The sequence below is a fragment of the Thamnophis elegans genome, chromosome 12 (assembly GCF_009769535.1).
Source record: "Thamnophis elegans isolate rThaEle1 chromosome 12, rThaEle1.pri, whole genome shotgun sequence".
NCBI lineage: Eukaryota > Metazoa > Chordata > Lepidosauria > Squamata > Colubridae > Thamnophis > Thamnophis elegans.
The window spans coordinates 351,520-373,050 of record NC_045552.1 but is presented as its reverse complement, the minus strand read 5'-3'; the positions used below and the strand labels follow the sequence as shown (position 1 = coordinate 373,050).

Genomic DNA, 21,531 nt, shown 5'->3' with positions numbered 1-21,531 from the left:
CCTACCAATATATATATGTTTCATACTACAATTCTATTATTTCTTGTGCAATTCACCATAGAAATCTTCTTGATTGTTATTTGGTGCATATATTGCCACTACAAGTATTTTTTTATATAATTCATTATGATCTCCACCATTAGAATACTCCCTTCCTCACCCGCAAATATTTGTTTATTGTCTCTTTAATATAAAACGCTACGCCTCTCTTACTTAGTTGTAGAAGGGAAGTGTATAACTTTCCATTTTCTGATATTCCAGCAGTTTTTTGTTGCTTTTTGATATTACTTCCCGTATGCAAATTATGTCCAATTTAATGTTTGTAATTTATTAAAATTTCCTTTTCATAGTCAAATTCAGTCCATTTATGTTAATTGACATTAACTTCATTTCTTCTTTCATAGTGATTACTTCTTACTGCTAAAAAGAATAGAATAGTATGGTGAAGTGGGCAGGTCTGAAAGATTTTAGTGAAGAATATTACAGAAAAACAAAAAAGAGAGCTAATGAACAGATTAGACATCCAGATCCCAAAGGGAAAAAAAAAGGAATTAAATTAACAGTGGAATGTGTACGATTAAGGAAGATAATTATTATAAGCTGATAACAACAAATTAAGACAGACCTGTAGAAATGGAAAAGCTTGTAACTATCGTTAATAGGAAGAATAGCTACAATTAAGATGAATGCACTACCGAGTTACTATATTTATTCAAAACATTCCAATAAGATTGGAGAAATAATACTTTGAAGATCTTAATAATCAATAATAAAATATATTTGGCAAGGAAAAAGAGCAAGAATTAATTTTAAAATGTTACAGGAGGCAAGAGTTAGAGGAGGTTTTGGATTACCAAACTGGGAATTATATTAGCAGGCAGCGGCGTTAACATGGATGAAAGAATTGGTTGTGGCTGAGAAACAGAAGGCTAATTGACACTGGAGGGAGAAGATTGGCAATTGGGATGCCTTCTTACGCTGTGGGGAAAGTAAGATAACATGTGCTTTCAAAGAGACCATATAAGAAATGCCATTGTTAGTATGGGAGAAGGTTAGAGATCAACACTATTTAAAGAAAGCGAAAGTTTCGCTTTCGACATGGAAGCATTAATACACACAAATATTATGACTAAGGGAAACATTGTTAGATACAAGGATATTTGACAGAAAGGGGAAGCTCAAAACTAAGCAAGGATGAGAAAAACAAGGGATCGTTATGGATTGGTATACACAACTGAAAATACAATCTAGGTACGAAAAAGATGCTAAATTATATGGTTTCTATATGGATTTGACAGAATTAGATATTAAGAGGAACAGAAGAGAGGATGATAAAGAAATTGTATAGCTACTTCTTGAGTATTAAGTGAGAAGAAGAACAAGTGAAGGAAACAATGATAGCCTGGGGGGGAAAATATGGTTGTACGATAGAACTAGCAATTATGGGGATAAAGAGAATTTGTATAAGATGTTTTATAGATGGCATTTGCCACCAGCAGTTTGGCAAAGATGTTTAAGGACAAATCAGTTAAATGTTGTAAATGTCATCAGGTTACCTGGCTTGTACTCTCCTATGTGGTAGCAGAAGCAAAAAAATACTGAAGTGAAATACATATGTGGATAAAAAGATGATACAACAACATATAGCCTTAAAATCTGAAATATTCCTGTTGGGGATTTTATCAGAAACTTATAGTAAAGAAAATGTATATTTGATCATTCATGTTATAACAGCAGCTAGGATTGTATTTGGAAGACATAAGATATTCCCACAGAGGAGAATGTAATTAGGAAAGCATTAGAATGTGCAGAAATGAACAGATTAACACTGGCAATTAAAAAGTAAGAACAAACTGATTATTATATTATAGGGGAATCATTTATTGATGTTTAGAGAATAATATAAGAATTAGAAGTAAAATCAGCCGTGTAAAAATGCGTCGAGTTAACCTAATTAATAGTCAATCAATTAAGAAGATAATTATTATAGTATTAGATATTTAAGTATTGGTATAAAAACTGGAATAGATAAATAATGAATGATTATAATTTTGAATTGTTATTGCACAAAATATTGTACCCAGATGACACACTGTTTAATGCATGACGTATTGTTATATTACAATAAAATAAAAACTTACCAAAAAAAAGAAGATTCCTGACGTTCAGCAGCCCAGGCAGCAAGGGGCCTCTTCTGGCTGAGAGGGGCCCCATCTGCCAGGCCTGCCTTCTCCCCTTTGTCCCCCCCCCTCCCCACTTAAGGGCAAGAGATCAGCTGCATCCCTCATCTTGTGCCATCTTCCCGTGATAATTGGGGGATCGACTTCTTAGCAAAGGCTATTTTGGGGTGGGGAGGTGGATGGGCGAAACCTGGAAGCTGCCAGCCTTCCCCGCTGCCGTGTGATCCACCCACCCGAGCAGCTCCCCCCTCCCTGGCACAGGCCAGGCTTTGACCTGGGCAGAGCCAGAGATTGAAAAGGCAGCCTTGTTTACCCTGCACGCCTGTGCCCTTTTGTTGCTGTCTTTGCGAGGAGATGCTTCCCTACAGAAAGGCCCCAAATCCCCTCCCGGCTTGTTTGGGCACTTGCTGCCTCGTAGGGAGGGTCTATTGGCAGCCTAGCCCTCACTCTTGCCTTGGCAACGCTGATGTGTGGACTTCAACTCCCAGCATTCCCTGGGCCAGCTCAGCCCCCCCACGCAGGAGGCCCTGAGGACACTGTGGGGCCTGGCCAGCCATCTGACCATTCCCATCCCCAAGAGGAGAGGATACAACGGCCCACCACTCCTCAGGCAGTTGGGCCCAAAGCCGCCAATCTCTGAATGAATTTGGAAGGGAAAAATAAAATCGTTTTTTAAAAAACCTTCCTGCCATTGGGGGGGGGGGGGGGTGTTGCAAGGGGTCCAAGTCAACTCAAGGGCTCCACCTGCTGGCTGCCTCCTTGTCTGCACCCTTCCCTTCTGGCTACTCCCAAAATCCCCCTCCCCCCCCCCGCTGCCCTCCCATGGACCCTCTGGAGGCTTCCCAGGACTAGAAGGCAGAGAAGTCTTTCCAACAATCCAGACTGAGCCCCCCCCCCCCAAGGAAGGATAGGAGAGCTCAGAGGAACAGCCCACAACCCATGAAGGGGGGGGTCTTCCCTGGGGCTGCCAAGGCAAAAGCCCACCAGAAACAAACCAGGCTGACCTGATCCTAACTGCCGCCGCCTGTCGTGGGAACAGGGCCAACAATGGGGCCTCCTGGGTGCACAGCAGTCGTGGGGGCGCAGCTGGGGCACTCTAACCCCAAGCCCCCTCCCCAAGAGATCAGCCGAGAGCGTTTCCAAATGAGGTATCTTTATTGCGCAGTCTCTCTCTCTCCCCTCACCCGCAAAGGGGTGATGCGGGCAGCAGCCGGAGGGGCCAGCCAGGGGGTGCCCCATAGCACCCCATGTGCAAAGTGGAGCTGCGTTACAGACTGGCCAGAGCACGGCTGCGCACCACAGAGACACACGCCCAGGGTCCTCCTTGCACCCGAGGCCCCTCTCTCCCCGGGGCCCCCTCCCTGCATCGGGGCCTCCCAGCCAAAGCAGTGGCAGCATCCGCAGGCAGCTGGGATGGCCAGTGAGGCGCGGGCCTCGCCAGTCAGGTTCCCACGGCAACGTCTTCCATCCATCACGTGGGCCGTCAGCCCCTGTCGCAAGAAGAGGCTCCTTCCTTCTGAGCAGAAGCTGCGTGGGAGGGGGGATGGAGTTACAGGAGAGCCTCCTTCCCAGCAGGCCCACATTATCCGGTGGCCCCCCCCCCGCCCTTCCCCCCCCTTTCCCTGCTCCTTTCCCTGCTCTGTCGTAGCCTTTGGAGCCCCGATTGTGAAGTGGCCCCCAAAGGCCGAAGGACCCTCAAGGGAGCAGCAGCCTCTGTTCGCTGCTCACGGCGGACTCTCCTGGCCAGCTCCCACCAGCCAAGCCCCTCTGGACAGCAGTCCATGGAGCTTCCAAAGCTGGGTCTGAGGGTCGGCTAACTGGGCTAGCTATTCCCAGAGGAAGAGCCCCACGGGGGCTGCAAGCAGACCACTCCAATCCCACGGCACCTCTGCTCAAAGGAGCCCCCTTCCCCTCTACCCCGCTGGTGTGCCTCCTTGGCTCTGGCCCGTTCCTTGGCGTCGAAATACCAGACTGTGATGGCATACCTGGGCAGGGGGCAGAAAAGAGGTCAGGGGGCAGCTGGGACTGGGAGAGGGGCTGAGGGTGGGGGGGTGTCTCTATGGGGAGCCATCTATGGGTAGGGCGCAAGAATACTTCCCCCATGACCTGAGTAGGGCAGGCCCCTCCCGCAAAAGAAGCACCCCGCCCCCAGACTTTCCGGCAGCAGCCCCAGACGCCTCCCCCAGGGGAAGGGGACCGGTCTTCTGTTCCAGCCCATGGACCCAGGTCTGGCTTGGCATCCCAGCCTCCAGCCTATGGAGGGTTCTGACACTGGACTTCCCTGCCTCTTTCCTGGGGGGCAGCCGTCTCTGAAGCCTCCTCTCTATGGGGGCAGGTGCTCCATCTGGTCCACTCCCCCCCCCCATTGCCAACACGTCATTGTGGGGGCAAAATGGCTTCATTGGCAATGCTCGTTCTTGGCACCCAGCCCTTCCCTCCAGCAGCCCCCGTCACCCTGGTGGCAAAGGCCCTGGCACTTTCACTTGGTGCGGGGTTGCGTGGTCGGACCAGAAGATCAGCAGCCGGTCAAAGATGGGATCGATGTTGGCCACCACCGGGCCGGCCCCTCTGGGCAGGATCTGCCGTGAGGCCCCCGTGCACCTGGGGCGAGGGGGCCAAGGAGGGCCCTTCAGGCTGGCCACAGAGGCCGGGGGCATCGGAAGGGCAGCCCCTGTCCCGGGCTTGGCTGACACCCGATCCTGTGGCCACGAAAAGGCCTCTGTCCAAGACCCCAGGCCTCACCCCCAGGCCCCCCTCCTCTTTGCAGCCTTCTAGAAGCCATGGAACCCCCCCCCCTTTTCAAGAGTGAGGATTTGGCTTCCCTACGTTCACCTGAAGCACCACCTGAGCCTCAGCCGTGCTCCAACTGCCTGAGCTGCTTCGGAAGTCAAGGGAGCAACCCACGAAGCCCACCAAGAGCCAGGAGTTGCAGCCCCTCCTCACGCGCCCCACCTGCCGCACCTACCTTGCTGTTCCCACTTGCGGTTGAGATAGTAGATGCAGGTGGACGCAGCGCCGTCTCCGTGGGGTGTGTCCACGTGCCGCACGTAGCCCAGGCCATTGCCCGGTAACAGGCCACCATGGCCTGGGAGGCAGGAGGAGAGGAGGGAAGGGGAGGGTGAGCAGTGGCAAGTCCAGTAGGGCTGCCCGCAGAAGGCCACCCCCCCCCGCCCCTCCAGGTGGTCCTCACAGCCAAGGACCTCCCTGGCAAGGCACTTCCCAGCATTCCAAAGCAGAGCAAATCTTCCGCCACCATCAAACAGGTGCCGAGGCGGAATCCTGAGCCTCGCTGGTCTCAGAGCTGTTTGACCCCACATACCCTCCCTGCAGGCCACCCCAGTCACAGGAGGCAAGGGCGGGCAAGATGCTCTCCTTTCAGAGTGTTGGAAATAAATCCTTACAAAAAACTTGGATCGTAAGAAATGAATTTTATTAACAAAAATAAAAGGAAACAAAAACTTGAACTTGAACTTGAGCAAGACTTTAACTGTAAGTTCTAGCCCCAACACACTCCTGGATTCAAAAGGAAGGGTTTTCATAAGTGGTCCTAAGGCGACTCCCCTTCCCCCCCCTTTGGTCCCATGAATACGTCCTCAGGGGTTACAACTAATGCGAGGAGCCTATTAAGAATACATTAACCCTCCCCCCCCCTTCCTGCCCAAGTGCGGTTGCAGTTTTAATCCCCAGCTAATCTCCAAAGGTCAGAGGCTTTTATTTTAGCATTCCCTACAAGAGGAAAACCCCAGCCACACACAACAGAGAGACTCTAACCAGAGAGGTTTCTCCTTCAAATCCAAGGTGGACAAAGCTGGACTCAAGATATGCTCAGAGGCAAAAGTTATTTGCAGGAGCTGTTTGCGAGGGCCCTCACCATGAATTGTGGTTCATATGAACACTGGGGGAGGGGGGAAAGGCCACTGCAAGAGGCATCTGCCCTCCCTGCCCCCCAAGCCCACCTCTTCCTTGGGCAGCCAGAGGCGCTGCAGCAGGGATCCTCTCCCCACGCAGGACAGGAGCAGCCTGTCCAGGAACACCGGAGGACATCCAGTCCTGGTGAGGCCGGACCTGCTCCCTCCCAGCTGGGCTGCTGCCAGCCACGTGATGGATGTTCCTGGCAAGGTCACCCGAGGACAGAGGGGAGGAGATGCCAACTGAGGGAGCCTTCTGACCAGGCCGCAAAAGGAGGCAAAGGCAGGGCTGGTTCCTGAGGGGCTCCCAGGCTCCTCTTATCACTTCAGGGAGGGGGGGGGGGGCGGCTGTTAGGCCAGGGTCCCTCTGGGGCTGGCAAAGGGGGATCCTCTTCTGAGTCAGAGAGTGCTGGTGGACAGGGCCAGTTAAGGACAGGAATCCACACAGCATGCCCAGGCTCTGTCCTAATCCTCACCCATGTGCCCCACAGCCCCCCTCGCTTCCTCCCCCTTCCTCCAGGACTCAGCCCAACCACAGGTCTCCAAAGGGGCAGGGGGGGAGGGGTTGGAGACCCTTATTTCCCTGAAATCCACAGCAGGAAAGATGCAGGATGGCTGCTCCCATCACCCCATCGGCCACAGCTGCCCGTCTCTCCCCAGGTAATGAGAGGGGGTATCGAACCCGGGAAGCAGAGGCTCAAGGCAGAGCCAAAAAGCACCCAGGCCTTTCGGGGGGGGGGGTTTCCTCTTGGACTGCCTACCCAGCGCCCTCGGGGGTCGCAGGATCACGGAGAGCAGATCCCCCGGCCGACCCCCCAACCTCCGCGTCTGCCCGAGGGACCGGCTGGGGGGGGGGGGTTGAGCCCGGGGAGCGGCCCTTCCAGCCTGGCGCTCGCTCACCTTCGTCCGGCCGCTGATCTCGTAGCCGCCCAGCTTCCCGGCGCACTGCCGGATGAGCTGGTCCAGGCGGGCCATGAGAGCGCCGATGGCTCGGCAGCCGGGCTCCCGGCCCTCCACCCAGGCGACCTGGTCTCCGCGGATGCGGCGGGCGGGCCCCGCCTCTGCGAAGCACCAGCTGCCCGTCCTGGAACTTGCCGCCGCGGTGCAGCCCCTCCACCTGCGCCAGGATCTGCCCGCCCAGCGCCTCCCCGAGGAAGGCGTCCTTCACGCAGAGGCCGTAGCGAGGCCAGGCAGGGCACCACGTAGTCGCAAGCCAGCCGGCCGGGGGGCTCTTCCCGCTGCCGCCGCCCGCTCGGCCGCGCGCTCCGCCTCCCAGCGCCGCGCCTCCGGCCTGGGCCGCTTCGACTCCCGGGTCAGGGCCAGCCAGAGGAGGCCGCGGACGGAGACCACTTTGCCCTCCGCGCGGCCCGCCGGCGCCTGCCTGCCTTGGCCCGCAGGCAGCCCTACGGCAGGGCCCTCCGGGAGAGAGGCGTCCATCTCAGCGGCGGGCGGCGCTCGGCGCGGGCCGGCAGCATCTTGCAAGCGCCAGGGCTGCCCCGCGAGGCCCCCAGAGGTCCCGGTTGCCTGCGGGAGGGGGAGGGAGAGCAGGGGGTGAGCGCGCAACGGCCCTGGGCGGACACAGCGCTCCCAACGCCCCCCCAGCCCCAGCCCCAGCCCCGGGAAGGAACGGAGCGCGGGGAGGTTGGGGGGGGGGAGGGATCAGCACGGGACGAGCGCGCGGAGACCGCCCCTCCCGCGCCAGGCATCCCAGGTCAGGGCCCCGCTCACAGCTCCCATCATCCTGGCCTGCGGCAGAGGCTGGCGGGGCCGCGATGCCCCAAACGGCGAACAGCCGGGGGAGGGCAGCGGGAGATCCCGGCGGGGCGGGGCGGGACGGGCCGCTGTCCGGGGGCCAACCGGGTCACCCGGCGCGACCAAATCCCGGGGAAGCAACTGAGGCGCAACTTGGCCTTTGGCGTGGGCGCCTGGGGACTCGGCGGCAGGGTGTCCTCCGGCTCAGGGCTGCCCCCCGCCGGAGCACCGGCCGGCTTGCGGCGGTCTTCGGCCGTCCCCTTCGCCGCGCTCTGCTCAGAAGGGGCTCCTCCTAGCGCGCACCAGGCTCTTCTCACCTGCGCAGGAGCCGCCGCCTGTCCTGCCGGGCTCCTGGCCAAGCGCCCCCCGGGCAGCCTCGCGCGAGCGCCGGGAGGAGCCGCCCCTAATGCCGCCACACGGGACCCGCGCTCGCCCCTCCGAGCCGAGGAAGCGCCAAGGGAGCGCGCGGCGGTGGCTCGGGGCGCCGGTGGCGGCTGCTCTTTCCTGCTCGCGCGGGGCCTTGGCTTTCGTGCCGAAGCAGCTTTTCAAGCGGCGCGGCCTGAGCCGGGCTGCTCCGGGGAGCTCCGCGGGGCCGGAGGGGAGCCTCTTCTGCAGCGCAGAAAGCCGAAGCGCCCGGCCCGGCCCCAGAGCGACCCCCACTGCTCGCCGCTTTGTCTCCTGCGGCCGCTCCGGGCAGACCCCGGCGCCTCTCCAGCCAGCTCAGGTCGGGGCCCGGGGCGGTGGGGGCGAGGCAGGGGTGCAGCCCCAGTAATTCTCCCGACTCAATCCGGCCAAGCGCTCCCTGAACGCCGCACCTCGCCAGCGTCCCCTCCGCCCGAAGGTTTTCGGAGGAGGAGCTGTTCCCCCAGGTTGGACAAAGTGTTCCTCTCTCCCTCCCCCCTCCCTCCCTCTCTCTCTCACACACACACACGGCCAAGGGAGGCAAAGATGGTCAGCTTGGGTCAGCCACCAGAGGCTTCCGGCACAGCCGGTGAGCAAAGCTTCGCCTGAGGGAGGGAGGGGGGGGCTCCTGGGTGGTCCCGCCATCAAGCAGGGAAGGTAAAAGAACTCAACCTTCCTAAGGGGGCGCCAGCAAGGAAGCCGCGCAGGCCATCCCATAGAAACCATCGGTTGCCTCCTCCCCGGAATTCTTGCCTCGATTTCCCCAAAGGCTGGAAAATCAAATTATTGAAGGGGGGGGTGTTGAACTCTGGCAGGGGGGTTCGGTCTCCGCCTCCCCTTTCCCCACATGCTGCAAGCAAAGCCAAGGGGTCACCACCGCCCAGGCCTTCCGCACGGCCCTTAAGATCTGGCTATCCCGTCAGGCCTGGGGATAAAAATCTTAGTTCGTCCCCTCCCGAATGATGAATGAATGTTGTGCTCTATTTTTTAATATATGTACTGTCTTATGCTTTTTGTCTTTGTACCCCCTTTCCCGTGTTTTTGTAAGCCGCCCTGAGTCCCCTCAGGGAAAAGGGCGGCCTATAAATTATAATAAATCTACAAATTTTCTTCCCTGCTTTCTTTCTAGAGCTCTGCCCTGTGTGTGGCAAACCACTGGTGCAGCCCCCCACCCCCTGGCTCCAACGTTTTGGGAAGTGAAAACCATAGGCTGCTACCCAGCCAGGGTCTCCCTGAAGGCCCCCCCAACACCACCATCCCAAGTGTTTAGAGGGGGCTTCTAAGCCCACCCAGTTTCAGCCAGCAGAGGCCTGTCCAGTTCTTCCTCTGAATTGAAAACACAGGGGGGGGGTCCGTTTTTGGGAGCTGAGCTAAGAGGCACCTTCACTTTCAGATCGCAGCCGAGTGAGAGTCACGTGTGGCCAAGAGAGGCTCCTTCCTGGAAGCTCTTGGTGGGTCCCTGCCACCCACTTGACCTGTGGATTTGGAGGAGGAGATAAAGAACTTTCATTCAGAAGAGGAGCCCCATGATTAACTGGGAAACTTGTCTTTTAATTGTTGCTCTTTATTTTTGATAACGTTTCCCTATTTGTCTTTTCTAATTTCTGTTCAGTTACAGGCAAAAAATGTGATAAAGCATGGAGAACTCCAGTAAGGATTCAGTCTGAGTTAAAGTACTACAGGATCATTCCTTGATACGGTTAATTGCATATATGTTCTGAGTTGACGGCTTCTTGTTACCCTGCTGATTTGTTATTAAAAGGGCTACAGAATTGTCTTCAGTGAGGACGGCTGCTTCCTCATCCCTCCCTCCCTATCATAAAGGACAGGATCAGCTTCTGAGAATAAGAGAGTCCTGAGGATTCTCCTGTCCTTTGAAAAAATGAAAAGGGCCATGAAAAATGCCTGTTTCTCCCTTGGAGTTCTTTTGCCTCCCTCCCAGGAGTTCTTCCCCTCCCTGAGGGCAAACGGCAGGGCTCACTCCTCTCCCCATCTGGGGGTGGCAGGTTGGGGATTCAGGTCTCTTTGGAAAAATTAAAAAGACGACTGCACACAAGCAGGGACATTTGGCAAACAGCTGTATGGCCACCAAGCCTAAGCTGTCCGTGAGAGGGAAAGATCCATCGCCCACGTTAAGCAAAGGAGGGAGCAAATTAGCTTTTTGACTGGAGAAGCGAGGGAGGATTTCCGCACTTCCCAGCTGAGGACGGTTCTAAAAGAAGGTTGCAGAAATCATGGGGGAAACGGCTCCTGCCACCACCAGAGGGCCCGATGGAGACGCAGAAGAATTCTGGGAGCTGAAGTCCACAAGGCTCCGAACTGCCCTGGGTGGAGACCTCTGCTCAGGAGAGCAGCTCCTTCCCAAGGCCCAGCCCGGCTTCACTCTTGGCGGGGATGATGGGTTAGCTGGGGGCCCTGCGGGTGAGATTCCCCAAGCAGGTCAACCGCGGTTATAAACCATGGCAGCCTCGTCCCTTCTTCCCCCACAAGCAGCGCTGATCTCGACCCACGCAGCCGCCTGCCCTCTCCTGGAGCAGCCTTCGGCCCTTCTGCTTAGCTACCATATACACATATTGCTTCGAAAGGAAAAAGGCATCACAATTCTGGCATGTAAAAGGGGGGGAAAACGTTTATGTATGAGCAGCAATTTCACAGCCTCAAAGTTGGAGGGAATGTTTGCGTTCATAGAAAAAATAAAATAAACCGGAAGATTTAAGTTTTAAACTGCGTATAACTGTCAGCTGTCCCACTCTGGATGGAAGGGAGTCCCCCTCCTCCTTCAAAGCTGAAGCGAATCAAGCCGGGCAAAGGAGGGCAGGGACCCCACCTGCAAAGCCAGCCCCTTCCTGCCCTTCACACAGGAGAATAAATAACAGAGAGAAACACGACACTTAAAAATAAAATCCAAGCCCCCCCCCCTGCCCCCCCCCCCGTTTCACCTTCCTTTCTGCTCAGGAGAGGAATGCGAAACCTTCCCAGCACACAAGTGGCGGCCACAGAGATTCCTACACCCTGGTGGAAAACAGAAGCAGACCCCACCTCCAGCTCCCCATCTTCCCATTAGGTGGTTATAAAACTGGGAGGGGAGGAAGCCCCAACTCAGAGCACCGCCTCTTCCTGCAAGGGGGGCAACCACCCATGGCCAGAAGGAACTGCCAGCTCAACCCTGCGATCCCACCTTCCTTCCTTCCTCGCTCAGTCAACCAGGAGGACGTGTGGCCCAGCAAACTCCTCCAAGCCCACCATCTGGACCCAGGCCTCATTCTGGACGGCTGCCAAAAACCAGACCCCTGCGGACCCATGCACATGTGGGTTCAACACACAGGGAGGCAGCTCCTGGCCCACTGGAGAAAGGGGGCGGGAGGGAGAGGGGCAGGCAGTGCCAGAGGGTTGAGAGAGACTATTGTAATGCGGGGAGGGGGAACCCTCCTCCTCCTCAGAGCTGGGGCCTCTCAAGAGATCCCTCCCAAACCCCCCCCCCCTTCCTCTGCAGGACCCAGGCGGGGCCGAGGGACCACGCACAGCAAGTCTGGGAACACTGGCCACGGGAGGGAGGGAGGGACTGGGGGCAATTCCATAACCTGGTAGGCTTCCCCCAACTCCTTATGACAAATTCAGGCTGGGCTCTCTGGCTGCTTTGTCAAACGTGGGACGTTTGCCGCTCAAAGGCTCCGGAGCTCCGTCCGTCTTGCAACACTTGAGAGGAGGCCGGAATCCAAGCTCACCCAAACGGAGGGCCGGGGGGGGGGGGGCCAATAGCCCCACAGCTTCCTCCACAGCCGGGAAGAGGGATTTTTCCGCCAGCACTGTGGCTTCCTTGCTGTAGACTCAGCCCAGAGTAAATCACCAGGAAAGAGCTCAAAGAAATTGCCGAAGGGAGCATTTCTCGCTCCATCAACAGTGCACAAAAAAAACCTCCCACTGGCCTTGGCCTGGCCCAGCCTCTGCAGCCCAGGAAAAGGGGGGGGGCTACAGGCAGAGGCAACGGCCGAGCATAAGAGGGGCCTGGGAAGCCAAACGCCTGGAAAGGCCACCTGCACAAGCGAACCTGAGGGGAGAGGCACTCGGCCGGGGACCACCAGAGTTTCCACCCGCATAACTGTGCTCCCACCTGCCCCCAAACCTCCCCCCACCACCACTTCTCAAAGCAGGTTGAGACTCGGTGCACTGTGAAAGAGTTCAAGGTCTGCAGAGCGAAGGAAGAAAGAGAGAAAGTAGTGCATCTCAGGAGGGACACCGACACTCCTGGCCAATCAGAGGGACCAAGAAGGCCCACGCCCTCCAGGGGCACCCCCACACAAATACCTTTGGGGAGCAGCAGTGTGCGAGGGGAGGGATGCGGGGGCCTGGCCTCAGCTACTCGTGCAAACCTTCTGCTAGGAAATCTGATAGCCGAACTGCGCACCCCTTCTTGCCCTTAGGACAGGAGGCGAGGCAAGGGGGAGGAAGCAGCAGTGGCCGTGGCAGCCACAGCGGGGGTGCGGTGGGGTCTTCAGCCCACGAGGCCCAACAGAAGAGGAGGCTTCATGGAGCCCTGGGTCCAGAGCAGCGGAGTTCCAGCACTGGGGAAAGAGGAGGAGTTTGGGGTGGGGGGCTGCATTGGCACAGGCCTTCACACCTCCCCCTGGGGGCTGGACTGTGGCCAAAACCTCCTGACCACCATAGCGGCCTGGAGATTGTTTACCAATGCTCCCCATTCCACTCGAAGGTGGCTTTCTTGCCTGTGGCTCCGATGCAGGGGGGGCTAAAGCCAGTCCGCTGGAGGTGCAGCAGACGGAGGGCCCCGAATGGCAGAGCCCTGGGGAGCAGCTCCTCGCTCACCTTGCAAGCCGGTGGGGGCCTGGGCCCTAGCAGGTGCACTGCTGCCGCGCCTGTGCCTGGCTGCTCCGGGGCTGCGCAGCTGCCGCAAGGACGTATCCCCGTACTGGATACCGGAGCCCATCCTCTCTGGGTCGAGCTCACCTGGCAGGGGAAGAGACAGTCAGGTACCACTAGATTTGGCCACAGTCCCCCAGAACAGTCGGTCCTCTTTGCCACGTGAGTCAACTTATCCAGAGAGAGTTTGGGCAAGTCCCAGGGGCACCCCCAATTTCAAACCGTTCAAAGCCGTTTTGACCCTAACCACTAAGCCTCTGGCCCAGGCGGACTGAGGGAATTAACCAAAAGATTTGTACGGCTGACTGCACAACAGTTTCCATAGTCACACACCATCCAGCGTCCTTCAGGACTCAGAAGTTCACAAATATGCTAAAAAAATAAATGACCACCACCTGATTCGATTTTATTCAGGATGGTCCGTGCACATTTCAGGAAAGCTTCTTCTACATTCTCTCCAGTCAAGGCACTGGTCTCCAGGAACATCAGCTCTGCCAGGGGAGGAGGAGGAGGAGGAGGAGAGGCCCCGATTAAGACTTCAATGCAGGTTCTGGACCCAGCAGGGCTAAAGCAATGGAAGGGTGGGGGGAGTCTTCCTGCACCCCAGGACAGAAACCCAAACCAAGCGATGCAGAGGGGGCTTATTGGAGATCAAGGCCAGGCCTCCCATGGTTTCCCCAAGCTCCGAGCCCTCAAGGAGAGACGGATGCTGGGACAAACAGCCCGGCAGTTGACCCGAGGTGGCTGCTCCTCCAGCCCAAAGCATCTCAGCAGCAGCTCCCCATGGCTGCCTCCCCCTGCTCTGGTCCAACAGGTCAACCGCATGGGTGGCCCAGGAAGGAAGCCGAGAGCAACTGCTCCCCACTCAACCCAGCGGCACTGAGGTGCTCCCAGGGAGAGCAAAGCTCCAGGGGCTGAGCTCCCTCCAGCCCCCCATCCCTCTCCCCCACCCCCCCGCATTACCGTTCTCTTGAGCAAAACGAGAAGCTTCCAAAAAAGTGACTTCCCGGTCAGCATCCAAATCCTTCTTGTTGCCGCATAGAATAATGACAATGTTGAGGCTGGCCAGAGTCCGGGCATCGGCTAGCCAATTGGTCAAGGCGTTGTAGGTCTCTCTGCTGTAAGATGGAATCGACAGATTGAATGCCAGACAAGAAAATGCAGCTTTGTCCCAAAGAGGGAAAGGAAACAGATTTCTCCGCCGGATTCCTCCCCCAAATCCCCCTGCTGGCCTACCGGTAACTGACCCCTCCCCACAGCCAGTCTGTGTGTCAAGGTGCTCCTCTTCCCTGCACCCCAAATTCTGCTAAGAAACGGCATCACAGCTTTGCTTCTACAATGGAAATTCCGTGAAGAGCCGTAGCAGAAACGGCCCCTTCCCAGGAATTCCTATTGCTGAAAGGAAAGGAAAGAGATGGGGGTGCAACATGCTCACCTCGTGATGTCATACACCAAAAGCGCCCCGGCTGCACCCCTGTAGTAGCTTCTAGTAACAGACCTAGAGAGAAAGCAAGGAAGGCTCGACGCGGCTATGGCAGACTGGGTGTAACGCAAGCGATGGAAATGGCACTCGTCCAACTTGAACCTTATTCCTAAATGGTTCCTAGATGCCGCATTGTGTCCTTAGAGCCACGATTATTACTCTGGAACCTTCTGTGAGCCACGGAGCGTTCTCTAGGCCAACAGGTGGACAGGTTTGGATCCAAACTTGCAGACAAAGCGTTCTTTGTTTCAGAGAAGACTTTGAAAAACTGGAATGGCATCTGAAGCCTTGTACAAACAAGTCTTAATCGGGAAGGAAACCTCCCACCCAGCCCCCAGCCCCAATTCGTCCTTGACGTCTTTTCAAAACAGAAGGTTAACGACTGAGGTATGAAAAGAATAATATCAACCAGGAAATTCAGCAGGTGGCTGATCTTGCAAGCTGGGGGGTGAACCAATGCAAGCCTTGCAGTCCAGGCTCTCCCGGAAATCCATCAATCCATCCTGGGACTGCAGATCAAAACTAGTTACTCCAAACCCTTTAAAGATCCCCCACCCCAGGCGGCCTCCCCAGTTGGGCCGCATCCAGGCTGCTCACAGGGACGAGTCCCGCAGGGAGGTCCCGCTCTCCCCAAAGCGCCTTCCCAGTGACTGGGAGGAGGGGGCTGCCCTCGCCAAAGACCCCCGACGGCCGCAGCCCCGTCCCCAGCCTCGCCCTGCCGCTGACCTGAACCGCTCCTGCCCGGCCGTGTCCCAGATCTGCAGCTTCACCGTTTTGCCCGCGACGGCCACCACCTTCGACCCGAATTCCACCCCGATGGTGTGGTTGGAGTCCTGCTTAACTGCCGGGCGCCGAGAGGGGCGAGAGGGCGGCGGGTCAGCCCGGGGACGGCGCAGAGAGCGGCTGAGCCGTCCCGCCGGATGGGCCGAGCCGCAGCCGCCCGGGGGCTCCGATCGGGCAGCCCCGGCCGCAGCCCCGGACGCCGCCACGGGCCCAGCCCCCCCCCCCCCCGGTGCGCCCCCCCCCCATGGGACTCACACTTGCTCTCGATGAAGTGGTGCAGCAGGCAGGACTTTCCGGTGCCGGCGCTGCCGATGACCAGGAACTTGAAGAGGAAGTCTGCGCGGGAGACAGAGAGAGACGGGAGGCAGCCCTTGCAGAGGCCCCCGCCGCCCCCGCCGCGACCCCCCCCCCCCGATCCCGCCGCGCCCCCGTCGCCCACGCACCGTAGGTCTCCGACATGGCGGGCGACGGGGCGGCCCTGGCCCTCTCCTCCGCCCGCCCGCCGGCCTCGACGCGCAATATGGCGGCGCCCAGGGAGCCGGTCGGGACGGCCGTCGCGGAGAGATGACTTCAGCGGCCAAGCCAATGAGAGCCTGAGCCTCAGACCGAGCCGCCAATCAGAGGAACGCTAGTCGGACAGATGGTATAAAAGGGGCAGCGCGGCGGAAGTGAGCCCAGAGCGCCCGGTAGGGCTGGTGGTGGCGGCGGAGGGTTGTGTCTTCCTTCCTGCCTTTATTCAGGCAAATAGCTGGAACGCGTTATGCGGGGGCTCCCGCGAGACATCACGGCTGGTTGTCAGCCAGAAGGGCGCTCGCCTTCCTTCCTTCTAGGTCCTCTGGGTGAAACCGCCACGCCCAACTGGTGCGGAGTTGTCTCCCTTTTTCCACCTGGTCGTCGGAGCGTAGCCTGGCCCGAAGCCTTCAGATGCAAGCGGTTCCGCCTAGGCGGCTGTCCGTCTCCTCCCTCCCGCCGAGGCCCCCCTCTGCCTTCACGTTTGATCCATATCCCAGTCTGACCACCCACCCACCCACCCCCTTTGCTCCAGCGATCGCTGTGCCCTCATGTACCCTCGACACCCGGGTGGGAGGCTGGGCCAGGAGATCTGGGCAACGAAGGAGCCGAGGTCAAGCCACAAAGGGCTGATCTGACAATGGACAGCCCATCTTGGCCTGGTAGAATATTATTCCCCAGCATCCCACTGAGCCTTTCTCCAGCCCCACAGGCTCCTGCAAGCCCGTTCCGGGAGGCTGGCAGAAGAGACAAGCTGCTCTTGGCAGGAACACCCTGTCCCTGCCAGGGAAACAGCCGTGCCCAGCAAGCGCTATGGGGCAAGGCACAGTAGAGCACTTCCTCCTCCTGAGTCCTGGAGCAGGCAGGGAGAGGTGGCGGTTCAGAGAGCCCAGGGGGCATTTAGGGGTACATATGACCTCCCCACCCCCTCAGACCACCAGCAAAGCTTGAGACCTCAAGGGATGAAATTCCAGTAAGTGAACCCTAAGCCCCCCACCCATCATTTAACACAATACACCTTCCTCTTGGCATCTCAAGCTACTAAACTGTCAAGAAGGGCCAGCTGAGCCTGGATGTCTCCCCTCCCTCTCTTCCTAATCTGGCATTCTTTATCTTGAGCAAGTCAAAGCCGATGTGTGAGTCACGCTTTCTGAGTTGGGCAGTTTTCAGGACTGGGGAAGAAGAAGCAGGTTGCCCGGAAGGAGCCTGGATTGTCAACAGGTGGCAGGAGGGAGGTTGAACTGCTGCTGAGATATATACTTCCTCATATCAGCAAAGCTTTATTCCAACCACTGCTCCAGTTAATATTAACCTCACAAGCCCCATTACATCTTGCAAAGCGCACGATGCTCCCCAGGCCACAGAGGTAATTTTTCAGTGCTTCTGCTATGTGCAGAAAGCTCTTCTTTACTAGCACTGATGATGATGTTACCTGGTTTGAATAATGAAATGTCTGCAAGAAAACAAGCAGGCTCAGAGAGCACCAAGGACCTTGTCCTTCTCACAGAATACCTACACCTGGGGGTTCAAGGAAGAGTGTCCCAAATACTCTCTTTAGGGGAAAATACATTTAAACATAATGTGGTTGCAAAAAAAATGCAGAAGGAAAAAATATTGAGTGCAGAAAGACTAGGGGAACGCAAACACACCAGCTCAAACCTATTTCCAAACAAATATTTGGGCAGGGTGATCAGCTGACACTGGGCAGTCCTGTCAATCTGTGGGGCTGCAGCGACTAAAGTTGGAAGACCAGGAGGATAAAGAGAGGATGGGATTAGCAACACCCCCCCCCCCCAGGGATCTCAAGGTAGAGAAGAGGACTAAAAGTCACCTGGCTGGCCAACACAAGGGCTCCGAGATTAAGGCCTGGGATTTGCCCATCACATGTGAGTGATAAAAAAAAAATCCAGTTAGCACTGTTCTCTGAAGCATTTTGTTAACCATATTTTTAAAGCATGTCATTTCACTTCTCAAAATCAAACTATTGGATTATGCATTTCTGTTTACAATAAAATCAACTCCTCGATCAAAGCTTTGCACCATCATTTGGATGTCCACGATGGCAGGTGCTCCGGTCGGTTCTGCCCTTGAAGGACCCAGGGCTGTTTTTTCCCTTTGTTGTGCTCAGCAAGAGAGAATCTGTCCTTCCCTCGGCACTTGGAAAGAACCCTGGTGAGTCCTGTCCTGCAAAGGCAGCCCTCCCCCGCTTGAGGCTTTTGCCACAGATGGCAGGCTGGGGAGAGGCATTATGCTTCAGGGGGGGCACAGCCCAGGGCCTCTGGGTCCCCGACCCAGGAGCAGTGCACCAGAATGGACCAGTTCATGAAGGATGCCAGCGCCAGGCCCCATCCATGGGGCGGGGGGCGCAGGATGCTGTCTCCAAGGCTACCGCACACAAACGTATTTGTTCCACCAGTCTTTGGAGAGGGCCCAGATGCAGCTGGGGGGGGCCCTCTGCCCCTTGGGGTCCTCACCGGCCCGCAGCCCCAACACGATAGCGGTGTCAAAGACTTCCTTCAGATTCTGTTGGGTGAGGGCCGAGCACTCCACGTAGCCAGCCATGCCCAGCTTCCTGGCCAGAGAGCGGCCGGCTGTAGGAGGCACTGGCTTTTCCTGGCGCTGTGAGAGGGCAATCAGCACCTTGACATCCTGGCGCAGGTCTGTCTGGGTCCCCCACCAGCAGCACCGGGGTGGAAGGGCAGTGGCGACGCACCTCCGGATGCCACTTGTCCACAATGTTCCGGAAGGAGGTGGGAGCCACCACACTGAAGCAGAGCAAGCAGATGTCGGCCTTCGGGCAGCAGGCCTGCCACAAGGCGTCAAATCCCTCCTGCCAGCAGAGCGGGAAGGGCACAGTGTGAGGAGAGACTCCCTCCTAGAGCTGCCCCCACCCCCACCCAGGGCCTTTGCAAACAGAGGCTGCGGGCCAAGCAGACAGGAAGCCTGGCCAAAGTTCGGTTGGGATGCAACACCAGCATCACAGCTTGGACAGGAGGCCCTCAAAGCCCCCACCCCCACCCCCTGACCAGCCTCTTCGGCAGCAGAATTCCACCTGCTCATTGCATAAATGATGTCATAAACCCTCATAGGGATTGGGAGTGTGCAGAGTGTCCTGGGGGGTGAAAAGAAGGTGGAGGCCAGTGAAGCCCCCCCCCCCAATTTCTCCGGAGTGGGGCTCTGGGGACCCCGGTGTATCCCAGGTGGGAGGGAAGCCGAGTGGGGCCCAAAGAGAGCAGGACTCTCCATTGGGGATTCCGCCCGGGGGAGGCTCTCCTGCGACTGAGCGCCGCTCGCTTCCAAAGGACTCCGAGGAGATCCACTTTTGCGAGACGCCTCGAGCCCAAGGCCAGCGATTCCGGCCGCAAAAACAACGCCGCGCGCGGGGGATGAATTCCCGGCCGAGAGGGCCCCGCCCGTCCCGTTGCCAGGCGCCGCCTTCCGGGGCTCCAGACAAGCCCTTACCTGCCCGGCCGTGTCGCACAGCTGGAGACGGATGGGGGCGTCGTCCACCTGGACCACAGCTGGGGAAACACAACATGCGCTCCGGTTAGCCGGCAGACCGAGGGCTCCGCGGGTTAGAAGCGGGGAAGGGGGGGGGCGACCCGCCGACCTCCTGTCCGGGCCTCCCGCGGGGGACTTTGCACCCGCCCTCCCCCCCCCCCCCCCGTCAGCCTGAGCACGCGGCGCCGGCCTAGGGCCGCGCCCTCCCCGTGGCGGTCGGTACCGGAGAAGCGGTCGAGGGCCGTGGGCACGTAGCGCGTGGGAAAGCCGTTGGTGCTGTAGCTGAGCGCCAAGCTGGTCTTGCCCACCGCGCCGTCGCCCAGCAACACGCACTCCAAGGCCCGCAGCGGCCGCCGTCGGCGGGCTCGGGGACGGTGGGGAGGCACCGGCGGCAGCTGCATGGGCGACCCGTCGGAGCGCGGCGGCGGCGACTGCGGCGCTGGGCGGCAGCTGGAAGGCGAGAAGCCTCCTTTGCCTGGCCACGCCCGCTGGCTGCGGGGCGCGGATCTCCGGCACCTGCACCCTGGACCCGCCGGCCTTGAGCGCGCGCCCTCGGCAGCCCGAGGGAGGGGAGCCCGGCCCGGCCGCGCCTTCCAGCAGGGAGCGCCGCGCACCGGGCGGGGACTCCAGGAGGTCCCGGCGAATCCCGAGCGGCGGCTTCTTCCCCTCCACGCTACAAGAACTGGGCTCCGCAACCTCCCCGAGGACCGCCCGGCAGCGCAGTCCCGGGCAAAGGGGCTCGGCCTCACTGCCCTCCTGCCCGGGAAGATTTCGAGCTTCCGCCAACTCCATCCCGAAGGGGGCTTTCTGCCCAGCAGGGGCGACTCTGGCCAGGTCCCCCAGGAGGAAGGACAGGGGAGGGGCAAGGGGGGGAGGGTCCTCCCTGGCTGGGAGCACTCTGCTCATGCTCAGAGGACCTTCTTAGTGGTCGCTGAAGGAGATCCCACTGGTTTCTCTGTCCCTTTCTGGCTAGACTTTTTTTATTCTGAGGTTGTTGGGGGGGGGGGGGTTCCTGCTTTTCAGGCCTAGCAGGAAGACCCCTCTTCTTGGGGCTGGGTCTCCCTGCAGGAAACCCCCAGCCCCTCCCCCGGATGGTCAGCTGCTTGCTGTGCTCTGGCAGCCTCCCGTCTGCTCCTCGGCAGATTCCCCCATCGCCCCCCCCCCAGCATGTCCTGCCCCGCCCCACCCCGCAGGATCCTGCAAAACCCGTTTGGCAAGGAACCGCTCCAGTCCTGGGCAGGGATCCCGAAAGGAAGAAGCAGAGCTGCCAATCCTTGGTCTTGGGAGCAAAGAGCCCGGCCTGCCCTCCTGCCCAGATCTCCTGGCAGGTGCTGGAGGCAGGCGGAGCATGGCTGACTCTGGGCAGCAGGAGCCCCAGGGCCACCAGGCAACCCATCTCACAAGCTGCCCTTCTGCTTGGCCGCCCAGGAAGCTGGAAAGAGCTGAGCTCTGGCTGGGGGCCCATGGCCCCTCCCTATTCCTACTTGGGGGGACAGGGAGGGGCCCGAGCCTTACGGGCCTTTTCTGCACTGGAGGACCTGGCCACGAGGGACAGAGCAGATTTGCCTTTGACAGGAGGGGAGCCAAAAGTGGCATCCATTTGGGGAAGCCGCATCTTCCTGAACTCCTGAGCTGGATACAGTCCCAGCCCCAGAAATCTGAATAGCCCCAACCCCGGCTGCCTTTTCCAACGTTCTGGAGCCCTGGCAGTTCCCCAGGGGCCGGAGCCTCTAAGGCTGCTGCTCTTCATCCCTACGGGCAATTGAGGACAAAGACTTGCTCTCAAGCAGAACTGGCTCCCCTTCCTGCAGGCCGCGGGATTAAGCCCCTCCCATCAAGGTTTCGGTTTTGCAAGACTTCAATAGCTCTTGGTCACGAAGGCCCCCCCCCCCCCCGCCCCCCCTTCTGAGTCCAAACCTTTGTCCACTAGGATTCCAAACTTGCAGCCAAGTGTTGAATACCTGCCTCTGGCAGTTTTGCAGCAGCATAAAAACCCCTCTGGAAAGACTATTGATGCTCCCTCCCAAAGATTGGCTATGTACTCCGTCTCCCAGGCTGGGGGATGAAATTCTACGCCCCTCAGGCAGGGTTCGCAACTTGGGAGTCCTCCTGGACCCACAGCTGACCTTAGAACATC

General features: G+C 58.0%; 4 protein-coding genes and 1 long non-coding RNA gene across 5 annotated transcripts; 1 reads left to right on the top strand and 4 right to left on the bottom strand.

The window, feature by feature from the left end:
• Nucleotides 1–2,520: 2,520 nt before the first annotated feature.
• On the bottom strand, nt 2,521–4,837 carry LOC116515526. The gene is made up of 3 exons (XM_032227637.1): nt 4,635–4,837; nt 4,098–4,164; nt 2,521–3,707 (listed from the first exon to the last, which is right to left on the bottom strand). The coding sequence occupies exons 1-3, from the start codon at nt 4,835–4,837 to the stop codon at nt 2,907–2,909; spliced, it is 1,071 nt and encodes a 356-aa protein (XP_032083528.1). The 3' UTR covers nt 2,521–2,906.
• On the bottom strand, nt 4,763–7,987 carry LOC116515751 (egl nine homolog 2-like). Its single transcript, XM_032227957.1, is given in 7 exon segments — nt 4,763–5,250; nt 5,253–5,265; nt 6,989–7,147; nt 7,149–7,271; nt 7,273–7,333; nt 7,335–7,612; nt 7,817–7,987. Coding segments are annotated over 7 exon segments (777 nt in total). The 5' UTR covers nt 7,829–7,987; the 3' UTR covers nt 4,763–5,119.
• On the top strand, nt 5,161–12,234 carry LOC116515758. The gene is made up of 2 exons (XR_004256276.1): nt 5,161–6,748; nt 9,372–12,234. It is a non-coding gene; the product is annotated as an uncharacterized LOC116515758 (long non-coding RNA).
• Nucleotides 10,856–15,902, bottom strand: RAB4B (RAB4B, member RAS oncogene family). The gene is made up of 8 exons (XM_032227959.1): nt 15,827–15,902; nt 15,639–15,719; nt 15,327–15,441; nt 14,553–14,615; nt 14,081–14,235; nt 13,513–13,608; nt 13,064–13,204; nt 10,856–12,804 (listed from the first exon to the last, which is right to left on the bottom strand). The coding sequence occupies exons 1-8, from the start codon at nt 15,840–15,842 to the stop codon at nt 12,767–12,769; spliced, it is 705 nt and encodes a 234-aa protein (XP_032083850.1). The 5' UTR covers nt 15,843–15,902; the 3' UTR covers nt 10,856–12,766.
• Nucleotides 15,903–17,810: 1,908 nt separating this feature from the next.
• Nucleotides 17,811–19,969, bottom strand: LOC116515754 (rho-related GTP-binding protein RhoU-like). The gene is given in 4 exon segments (XM_032227960.1): nt 17,811–18,566; nt 18,568–18,723; nt 19,356–19,414; nt 19,618–19,969. Coding segments are annotated over 4 exon segments (681 nt in total). The 5' UTR covers nt 19,796–19,969; the 3' UTR covers nt 17,811–18,278.
• Nucleotides 19,970–21,531: the final 1,562 nt, after the last annotated feature.

Bases quoted from the DNA above. Each gene is read 5' to 3' on its own strand.
- LOC116515526 (XM_032227637.1), bottom strand. From the start codon at position 4,837: ATGCCCCCGGCCTCTGTGGCCAGCCTGAAGGGCCCTCCTTGGCCCCCT. The intron at 4,165-4,634 runs GTGACGGGGGCT...CCCCTGCCCAGG, and splicing joins CCAGGGCCTTTGCCACCAGG to TATGCCATCACAGTCTGGTA. The intron at 3,708-4,097 runs GTAGAGGGGAAG...CCTCCCACGCAG, and splicing joins CAAGGAGGCACACCAGCGGG to CTTCTGCTCAGAAGGAAGGA.
- RAB4B (XM_032227959.1), bottom strand. The intron at 14,236-14,552 runs GTGAGCATGTTG...TCCATCTTACAG, and splicing joins TTGGTGTATGACATCACGAG to CAGAGAGACCTACAACGCCT. The intron at 13,609-14,080 runs GTAATGCGGGGG...CTCCCCTGGCAG, and splicing joins TCGTTTTGCTCAAGAGAACG to AGCTGATGTTCCTGGAGACC.